Below are 10,407 nucleotides of genomic sequence, written 5' to 3'. Positions count from 1 at the left end.
TGAGTGTAAATATTAATACAGTCTAGTTTGCTTGGATGCTCTGGGTGGTTTGTTATTGACGCGCTGGCTCGGCCCTGGGCTCTTCTAGGGTGGCTGCAGGACTCCCTGCCTCAGTTTCCCCACGGATAACAACCCTGCCCGGTGCCAGTGGCAGCTGGGATCACCGCGTTCCCAGTTTCTCTTCCCTCCACCCGGGTACCCAAGGCTGCGTCCTGGGGCTCTCTCCCGTATCCTCAGGCCCTGCAGGACCAAAGTCCCCCTTGGCCCCCAGAGGTGCGGGGGGGGGCTTTGGGCCCGGGCCTAAGGTCCCACCCGGGTCCTAGGCCCGGGCCCAAACCCCCTCCCCTCCCCACATCCATTTTGATCGAGTTTGGGAGGGGGAAGTAGCGTGGCCACAGCCGGACTCATTGTGTGTCCCCGCCGTGTCCCTCGGCAGCCATGACGGGAGAGCAGCGGGGGGGGGGGGGGGGGGGGGGGGGGGAAGTAAGGCCGCGCCGTTCCCTAGGCAACCAGGAGGGGAAGATGGCGTCACTTCCGGGCGGGGCGAAGGCGGGGCGAGGCAGGCCGCTGTGCAGCGCCGCCCCCGCCTCGGAGGCCCGCAGCGGCCGCCGGTCCCTACGGCAGCCCCGAGTGCGGGGGGGGGGGGGGGGCGGGCGGGGGGTCCTGGACCGGACCGGGCCGCGGCGGAGCATGTCCAGGTACCGGGGACACACACACACACACACACACACACGGGTGTGCCTCGGCCGGGGGGGGGGGGGGGGGGCAGGAGTGGGTGCTGGGGGCGCACACGGGTCGGGGGAGGGGGGCTACACCGGTCAGTGTGTTTGGGGGGGGTCCACAGCGGTCGGGGGGGGGGGGGGCACAGCGGTCAGCGTGTGGGTGGGGGGAGGCCCCCAGCAGTGAGGAGCGGGGCCGCAGGTCAGTGTGTGTGTGGCGGGCCCACACCGCTCAGTGGGGGAGTGTGGGGGGCTCGCAGCGATCGTGGAGGGGTCCCACAGCTCTCGGTGTGTGGTTAGGGGGGGGGGGGGCCCACAGCCCCCCACCAGTCAGTAGGGGGAGTGAGGCCCACAGCAGTGCGGAGGGGGTCCACACCGGTCAGTGTGTGTGCGTGGGAGGCCTACAGCAGCCGGGGGGGGGGGGGGGGCCCACAGCGGTCATTGCGGGGGTGGGGGGGTCCCATGCCTGTCAGTGGGGTGGGGGCATCCCCCCAGTGCGGGGGTCCCACCCGAATCAGTGACTGTGGGTCCAACTGCTGCTGGGGGGAGGCCCACAGCAGTCAGTGGGGGAGGCCACGCTGTTCAGTGGGGGGGGGGGCAGGCCCCCCCCCCCCCCCCCCCCGCCAGCCAGTGGAGGGGGGACACCCACACCGATCAGTGTGTGTGGGGAGGGGGGTCCTGTGCCTGTTGGGGTGGGGGGGCACCCGCTGGTCAGCGGGGGAGAGTCCCACACGGGTTACTCTCTTTGTGGGGGGAGGGGTGTCCCACAGCAATCGGTGGGGGAGGGAGACCCACAGCAGTCGGGGGGAGGGCACACAGATCGGGGTATGTGTGGGCCCCCCATCCATACCAGTGGGAGCTGAGAGGCCAAAACCAGTCCGTGTATGTGGGGTGAGGGGGGTCCTACGCCTGTCAGTGGAGGGGGGAGGCCCACACAGGTCAGTGTGTGTGTGTAGGGGGGGAGCACCCACCGCTCCGGGAGGGGGGGTCCCACCCGGCTCAGTGTGTGTGAGTGTCCCACTCAAGTGGGTGCAGTGTGGATGCCCCCGCTCTGGTTGGGGGCTGAGTGTTGGGGGGGGGCGGGGGGGTGTCAGTGCGTGTGTGCCGTGGGGATCTGGCCCCCACGCTGGCGTGGGGTGAGTGGATCAGGGTGGGGGGGATCCAGCCCCCGTCCTGGCTGCGGGGCGAGGGCAGGCAGGGCTGCCCACCCGCGGGTGTGCGTGTCCCCAGCCGGTGCCGGGGTTCGGCCTGGCGCGAGCGTGACACACGGCCCAAGCGTGACACACGGCCCAAGCGTGACACACGGCCCAAGCGTGACACACGGCGTGTGCGCCGCAGGCAGCCGCCTGCCTCTGCCTGCGTGGACCCACGCCTCGACGTGCCCGTGCAGGCATGCGGCCGCCGGACACCCTCGTCCGCCGCGGTCCCACCGGGTGCCAAACCCGAGGCAGGGACAGGGCTGCTGTGTGCTGGATGCGACGCCAGCCCCGGCACCGCGGTGTGTGGCCACCAGCCCGAGGGGGACCCAAATTCAACCCCGGCCCCCGAAACGCAGGGCCTGCAGCAGGGCTGGGGCATGGGCATCCCTTCGCTTCGAATCTTTCCGCACATTTTGTCACCACATGCCTTCCCCTCCCGGCTGGGCTGGAGGCCTCCCCCCTCCACCCTTTCCTCCCCTTTCCCAGCCCTTCTGAAGCAGATGGAGCGAATTCCTCGGGGTGTGGGCTGGTTTGACATTCCTCAGCGCAAGCCTGTGCCCAAACTTGCAGAAAATAGTTGCTTTTTTTTTTTTTTTTTTCCTTTTCTTTCCTTTCTCCCCCCTCCCCTTTTTCTTCAGGAGCTTGGCGCTCCCACCGCACGCCTGTGCCGGCGTCCAGGGGGTTCCTGGCGGGGCTGTGTCCTTTGTGCCACCAACCGTGTGGCTGTCGTGGGAGTGTGTGTGTGTGTGTACATGTGCCATCCTGCGCCCGCCGTCCTCGCCCCCCCCAGCGTGGGCCTGTGCGTGGGGGTTGCGGCACTGAGCGTGGGGGCGCGTGGGCTGGGAGCTGTTGAAGGGAGTTTGGTTTTGGGGGGGGGGGGGGTGCGTGGGCTCAGTGCGAGCGCGGGGGCTGCGAGCAGCGGGTGTGCGCTCGGTGTGAGTGGCGGGGGGGGACAGACGGCGTGCCCCTCGGGGAGGGGAGGGGGTGCGGTGCGTGGGTTTGCCGGGGAGGTGCGTGTTTGTCCCTGGCCGCGGGTCACGCGTGTCTGGGGGGTGCCCCTTGCAGAGCCCTCACTGCTGCCTGACGTGCCCGCAGGCCACCCCTGCTGCCCGCAGACGGACGGATGGCGGCCGCCCCAGCCCCGACCAGCGCCCCGACCTGCCGTGGACTGCCGGCGGCAGCCGTGCTGAGGGCCAGCTGAGGACGGGGCCTCTCCGGGCTGTCGTCGTTCCCGGCCTCTATCCGATTTGGATCATCCCTCGCTCCGGCCGCAGCTCTCTTTCGCCTCGCCGCCGTCATGAACGGGCTGTCGATCAGCCAACTCTGCTGCCTCTTCTGCTGCCCTCCCTGCCCCAGTCGCATCGCTGCCAAACTGGCCTTCCTGCCCCCGGAACCCACCTACGCCGTGGTCCCCGAGCCGGAGCCCGTGGGCAGCACCAGCACCGGCTCCCTGCGCGGTGGCGCCGCGGGGCGGTGGAAGCTGCACTTGAAGGACCGGGCGGATTTCCAGTACTCGCAGCGGGAGCTGGACAACATCGAGGTGTTCGTCACCAAAAGCAGCCGAGGGAACCGCGTCGGCTGCATGTACGTCCGCTGCGTGCCAGGCGCCAGGTGAGTCGCCCGTGGACGTGCCGGCCTGGCGCTGCCGGCGGCGGTTTGACCCAGGCCTGCTCGGCGTTAGGCTGGTGCGGTGCTGGTGGGCACCAGGTGCCATCCTGCGCCCTCCTCCCCTTCAGCAGGGTGCCACCTCCTTGCCCCGGCCTGACCCGGCGCCTTGCTGAAGGAGCTGGCCCCGCCGTGGGGGGTTTGGAGGGATCCTGCGGGGAGGGTGAGCTCAGCTCCCGGGACCGGTCTGGCTTGTGGCTGCAGCTGGGAATGGGGTTAGACACGGAGCGGAGGCAAAGCCGGAGGCGGTAGGGACTTAGGGATTCCCTAGGCTGTCCCACTGATCCCCCCGTGATGTCACGCCGGTGACATCGTGCTCCAGTTGTGAACCGAGTGTCTGTGCGAGGCTCTTGGTGAGTGCTGGGAGGGAGGGGGGCCGGCCACTCGCCCTCTGTCCCCGGCCCTGTGGTGACCACGTGGGTGGGCAAGAGCCTGTGGGTCGGGGGACGCCTGCAGTGACGGGGTCTGCATGTTCAGCCCAATTCTCGGATACATTTGGCTCCTCAAAGAGAAGAGCGATAGGAGCGAAAGCCAGGAGGGGTTTAGGCACAATCCGCTACTGGTCACCCCGCTGGGAGGCTGGAGAGGGGCAGCTCGCGGTGTGGGACGGAGCCCCCCTCCCAGCTGCCGGTGGCTAGGCACGAGGGGACTCAGCAGCTGCTCCTTGAGCTGGTGGCGCGGTGTGGGGGTTCAGGTGCAGAGGGAGGCCAGGTCCCAAAGCCTGCAGCACCCCCGCTGACCCCACGCACCGGTATCCCCCCGGGAGCAACGCGCCCTCCACGGAAGGGCGTCCGCAGAGAGCTCCGCGCGGGGGAGCGCAGCCCGCATCTGCCCTCGGCTTGCCAGGGGCTTCAAACCCACCAGGTGGGCGAGGGGCGACAGCTCTCGTGGGGATGGAGAGCTGCGCGACAGGAGGGTGGCGCAGGCTGCCCGGCGGGGACGTCCGCTCCCTCCCTGTGAGTCCCCGGAGAGAGGAAGCCGTCGGCGGGATGGCGCTGCCTGCCCGTGCCCTGCCGCCGCGAGGTTCGGCGCTGGCCCCGCTCCCAGCCGGCCTGGGGAGCGACTGTTGAGCACAGCCTGTGGGGCTGGAGGGAAGAGTCTGGGCTGGGGGGGATCCAGCCCTCCCAACCCCCTCCCCCCAGGGCATCAGTTCCTGCTGTCTGTCCTCATCCCACCACCACCTTCCTGTGGGGCTTTCTGGGGAGCCCAGGCTGGGACGTGGAGGCTCAACCTGGCCGCAGACCTCTTGGACCAGCAGTGGGGGCTGAGCAGGGAGCAGGTCCTGCTCCCCCTCTCTGGCAGAAGAGAGCCAAGCTTCCATCAATGCGCTATTAATGTTAATTTTTATGATTAACATTGTTTCTCCCCTTATGGTGGAAATTTCTTGTGCCTTGTCACTCCCACAATTCACTTCTCTCCCAGCGTCTGGTGTTTTGCCAGATTCAGGAGAGAAAAAAATCCACTGTCAGAATTCTTACTTGAAATCCCAATTGGGCAAACGGCCCCAAATCCTGAGCTTTTTACCAAAAATAGACTCAAAAACTTGAACAGAATCATCCTGCCTGTTTCTGCTGGGAGCGAACCCCTGGTCCTGGGTGGTGAGGAGGGTCGAGGTATCTCTGGGGTTGGACTGGGGGTGTCACAAGGACCTTCCTTGGTGACCAGAGGGGTGTTGGCCCTTCATGGTCCTAGGGTTTGGTTTTTGGGCTCTGAAGCCGACGTCCTGGCTGGCGCTGCCCGGGTTCATCCGTCCCTGAACCGCTGGTGGGGCCGGGCAGCGCGGTGGCACCGCGGCAGAGTCCACGGTTAACCCACCGTGCCCGTCTGCCCCCGGTGCTGCAGGTACACGGTGCTCTTCTCGCACGGCAACGCCGTGGACCTGGGGCAGATGAGCAGCTTCTACATCGGCCTGGGCACCCGCATCAACTGCAACATCTTCTCCTACGACTACTCGGGCTACGGCGTGAGCACAGGCAAGCCCTCGGAGAGGAACCTCTACTCCGACATCGACGCCGCGTGGCAGGCGCTGCGGACGCGGTGAGCAGGGCGCCGGGCAGGGGGAAGGGAGGACGGTGGCCAGGAAAAGCCTGCGGTCCGGCAGTCTGGAAAACAGGAAATCTCTCAGAGAGGGAACCCGGGCCGCTTGTAACGGGAAGGGGTGGCCGGAAAGCGGCCGCAGGGGGAGCGGGGTGGGGGACCCGGCGGGGCAGGGGTGCTGCGGGGGGTATGACCTTGCTTGGGGATGCTCCCCATCCTGGGGTTCCCAGGCTCGCCCCTGGCTGTGCTCAGCCCTGGCTCCCAGCTGGGCTCAGGCGCAGCCCCGTGACGGGCTCTGCCTCCTCTGCCCTGCCTGCAGCCTGGCCTGGCTCGCAGCGAGCCCCAGGAACTGGGGGCTGCCCCGTGCGGCTGCGATCTGGGGTTCACAAGCCCACCCGTAACCCTGCTTCTGGCAAAGGTGAGCCTTGACAGCCCCCCCTCAACTCATCTGGCGGCTCGGCGCTGGCTGCTGCCTGGTCCTGCTGGGGGTGCAGGGCAGCAGCTTCAGGCCCCGCCACGAGGAGCTGGGGGAAGGCAGCGGGGACAGAGCCTTTCTGGGTGCTGCAGCCAGAGCAGGGTGACCCCCTGGGCTGTATCTCCTGGCGATGTGACTCTGGTGCTTGGGCGCTGACCTGCCCTCTCCTCTCCCAGGTATGGGATCAGCCCGGAGAACATTATTTTATACGGACAAAGCATCGGCACGGTGCCCACGGTTGATCTGGCCTCCCGCTACGAGTGCGCTGCCATCGTGCTCCACTCCCCGCTCACCTCTGGCATGAGAGTCGCCTTCCCCGAGACCAAGAAGACCTACTGGTTCGATGCCTTTCCCAAGTGAGTGGCCTGAGAAGGGAGAGGGGTCAGCTCTGGAGGCGCAGTGCCCAGACCAGCTCTGTCCTGGACACCAGCCCGGACCACAAAGAGGGGTTATGGTGAAAACTGGGGACCAGTTTCCCATAATAGGCTTAAAAATGCCCATTGGCATCTTCTTGCCTTGCATTTGGTCCCCTCCGGGGGGGTCATAATCCTCCCTGGGGTCACCATGCCCTCTCCCGAGGGCCGTGCCGTGTGCACCCCACGTCCCCTGGTGGCATCACCTCCTGGCCATCCTGTCCTAGTGTCTTTGCCTGCCAGCTTTGGGGCTGTGCCACCAGCCCCTTGTCAGGTATCACAAGCCCCAGGGGTGGCCTGAGACCCCTCTCTCCCCCAGGGGTAATTTCTGGGGCTTTTTTTTTCCCCCTCTGCAGACGGCAGGGGCAGTGGCACGAAAAGGCAGCGCTGAGGCAGGATGAGCTCTTGCTTCGCCTCCCCCTTGCAGCCAGGCCAGTGGGGCCCGAGGGACAGTCCCCAAGCCGGAAGCCGTAGCTGGGAGCCACCAGCCCCCGCTCTGCATCCCGATGGCCTCGCGTGGCCTCTGGGGCAGGGCTGGGAACGGCCACGCTTCCCCCCCTCAAAGCCCGGCTTGGCTGATCCTGACGTGGGGAGGGCCTGTGCTCGTGCTGCCCTGCAGCGGCTTCCGTCAGCCCTGCCTCGGTCCCACGGGGCTGTTGTCACCGCTGTCTGGTCCTCGTCTGTCACGCCGGGGGAGATCTTGTCCTGGAGCTCATCCTTGGCAGAAGCACCATGTCCCCATGCTCTGCTGTGATCAAAGAGCATTTCCAGGTCCCTCTCCCTGAGGAGATGTTGTTTTGGGAGGGTAGGAGGAATGGCAGTGCCTTGATCCCTGTACTTACCCCCCCCTCTCTCATCTCTTCTCCACCCACCTTCTTGGCAGCATCGAGAAGATCTCCAAAATCACCTCTCCCGTCCTCATCATCCACGGCACGGAGGATGAAGTCATCGACTTCTCCCACGGCCTGGCGCTCTTTGAACGCTGCCCCAAGGCTGTGGAGCCGCTGTGGGTGGATGGGGCCGGGCACAATGACATTGAACTCTACAGCCAGTACCTCGAGCGCCTTCGGAAATTCATCTCACAGGAGCTGGCCAGCCAACGCAACTAGCTGCGGGGTGGGGGGGGACGGGCAGGGGGTTTCTGCCTGTTTCTCCAGTTCTCCCAGTATCCCTCACCGGTTCCTGCTGCGGGAGGTGCAGTGAGTTTGTACAGCCTCAGCTCCAGGCTCGGGAGAGGGCAGGAGGCCCTGGAGTGGATGGTGCATTTCCTCTTGGACACGAGCGCAACTCTCGCCCCTCCCGGTGTCAGCCCCGGCGCTGCTGGCACCACCAGCTGGGCTGGCCAGAGGTGGCAGCTCCCTCCTTCCCCCTTCCCCAGAAAGATGAGAGCTCACCCTCTTGATGGCGTATCCTTGGCTTCGGACATGTCCTCGTCCCCTCTCCTAAACCAGCGAACTCCTGAATTCCTCCTGGCCGCTCTGCTGCTCTGACCATAGCAATAAGGCGAGTTGGAGAGGGGCCGGGGGCCCAGCCCGCTCCCCAGCATCGCTGCGGGGTGGGACAAAGGAGGTGGCAGTTCCTGCTCTCGACAGAGCTTTTCCCAGGATCGGCGCTGGTGGCCGCGGCATGCCTGCTGTTTGCACCGTGGCTGGGGCAAAGCCGTGTCCCCAAGGGGAGTTTGGGGATGCATGGAGGAGGTGCCCCCCTGCCCCACACCCCCTCCAGTCTAGCCCTGCTCTGCCTTCTCGGAGCGCTCCCCGTGTTCAGGTCACCCCTGGAAAACCTCCTCCGTACCGCTCGCTCGCAGGGCGCTCGGGAAACGGGGTGAGGAAACCAGGCACTGAATAAAGAGCAGAGGTTTAACGTTTTACCCGTGTGCGCCCTTTCCCTGGGTACACCTGGGGCTGCCTCCTGGTCACCCGGCTGGGGGGGGACCAGACCTCGGGGGGGGGGGTGTCCAGCACCCCGGCTTTCCCTGCTGGCCAATGCCTCTGCTGAATGGACTTGGCCGGATCCCCAACACTTGTCACCGTCCTCCGGGGACCCGGCAGCCCCCAGGTGCCAGCAGGTGGGGAAGGAGCCCTTGGCCTCCCCAGGACCGGGCTGCAGGGGTCTGTCTCTTTAAATTGGGCCGTGGGGACAATGGGGACCCATTCCCCCACCGGCCCCTGTCCCGTTTCATTAGGGGATCCCCTGGGATCACGGGGGCAGAGGTGGACGATGGCCTCGGTCTCCTAGGAGCTGTGGCATGGGGGGCTCAGGTGTGCCGCAGGGGGAAGGGGGATGTCCCCATGGCCTGCCACCAGCGTCACAAGGGACGCAGCGTGCTCCCAAGTGGGCAGGGTGGCCCTGGGGGGAGCAAATCTTATTTTTGACCTGCTCTGCACCCAGCTGTGCCTTCCCGCCAGCAGACGGGGTGTGTTGCCCCACAGAAACACAGGATGCTCGGGTTTGTGATGTTTGGGTCAGCGCCTACTCTGAGATCACCCTGGGAAGAGCTGATCAAAGTGTCCGTGTGTTTTCCTGCCCCTGGGGCATCCCTCACCCCAACCTAAACAGCAAAGCACCACTCTGCCCCTTCCTGTGCCCACAGGGACCCTCACGGGGCTCCCAGACACCGGTTCCCCCCTCCCTGTCACCCTTGTGTCCCCTCGTGGGGCTCGGCGGGCTCATGTGAGGAGCGATAATCTCCTTAGGCGGCTCTCGGAGGGGCTCAGGGGCCTTGTGGTGGGGCCTTGCTGCAGCCCCGCGCTCAGAGCACTCCAATGCACCTATTGTTTGGGGCTGGGAGCCATGGGGGGGCCGAGGCAGGAGGGCACAGGACGCCCTGCTCCCCACACATCCCTCACCTCCCCCTGGGACCAAGGCAGGGCGCTCCAGTGGAGGAGGGGGGGACCTTTGGCACTGGGGCTCTGCAGGAGCTAGAAGAGGATTTGGATGTTGGGGCTCTGCGTGGTCTCCCCCTCCTTTTCCAGCGGGGATTCGGGGTCCAGGAGCCAGGATGTCTGGCTTCTCCCTGAGCACCCCCCAGCCCTCCCCTCCCTTCCCCAGCTCGCCGCACGCAGCTGCCAGGTGATTTTAGCTCACACGTGTGCTGGAAGGCAAAGCCACCACCGTCACCCAGCCCCGGCTCCGATTAGGCAGGGCTGGAGCAGCCCCCGGCGCCCTAATCCCGACACAGAGACGTTTTGTTTGCACCGAGGGTATTTTTATCCTCTTACTGCCGCCTGTTTCCTGTCGAGCTGCGGATGCTTTCGAGCGGCGGGATGTCTCGGAGCCTGTTGTTGGGTTTGGGGGGGGTGTCAGGGTGGCTTGAGTTTGTATTTACCGTGTCTCAGTTTAAAAAAAAAACAAAAAAAAAGGGCAAAAGGACAGAAAAGCTCAGCCTGATCCCCAAAATTTAGACCCAGCTCAGGTATACAGGATCCCGGTGAGCCGGACATTGCTGGCTGCCGCCTCTGTGATGGGGAGCTGTGGCTGTGATCCGTCGTTTGGGATCGAGGCTTTTTGGGTCTGGATCCTTCACTGCTCAGGCTCCATCCTCACCCGGGCACAAGCAGCTGGAGCGAGGAGGGAGGGAGAAGCACTAACCCCTCCGTGAGCTGCAGGGTCCCCCAAAGGCATGAGCCAGACCTGCCCTGGGCGTCCTGGCTGCGACATCCCCCACCAGTGGGGCCAAGCTGGGCCATGAGCACCAGGACGGCACTTCTGTCCCCACCGCTGGTGCTACGGTTTGGGAGCATCGGGAGGGGACAGGGGAGGAAAGGGGCTGGGCTGGGGCTGGGCCTGGACCCGGTTTGGTGCCCGGAGGGGGCCTTCTGCCGAAACTCTCCTTCTCAGCAGGGCGCAGAGGAAAGGAAAATCAGCATCAGGCCTCGGGATGTCCCCAAAGTCCCTCC

General features: G+C 66.0%; 1 protein-coding gene across 1 annotated transcript; it reads left to right on the top strand.

Moving 5' to 3' along the window:
- The first annotated feature begins 3,100 nt into the window (after positions 1-3,100).
- On the top strand, positions 3,101-8,376 carry ABHD17A (abhydrolase domain containing 17A, depalmitoylase). The gene is made up of 4 exons (XM_086477406.1): positions 3,101-3,529; positions 5,426-5,620; positions 6,272-6,451; positions 7,392-8,376. The coding sequence occupies exons 1-4, from the start codon at positions 3,216-3,218 to the stop codon at positions 7,615-7,617; spliced, it is 915 nt and encodes a 304-aa protein (XP_086333532.1). The 5' UTR covers positions 3,101-3,215; the 3' UTR covers positions 7,618-8,376.
- Positions 8,377-10,407: the final 2,031 nt, after the last annotated feature.

This window comes from Leptosomus discolor, chromosome 24 (assembly GCF_034619465.1).
Source record: "Leptosomus discolor isolate bLepDis1 chromosome 24, bLepDis1.hap2, whole genome shotgun sequence".
Lineage (NCBI taxonomy): Eukaryota > Metazoa > Chordata > Aves > Leptosomiformes > Leptosomidae > Leptosomus > Leptosomus discolor.
The sequence above is the reverse complement of the archived record's forward strand: the minus strand, read 5'-3'. Positions and strand labels throughout refer to the sequence as shown.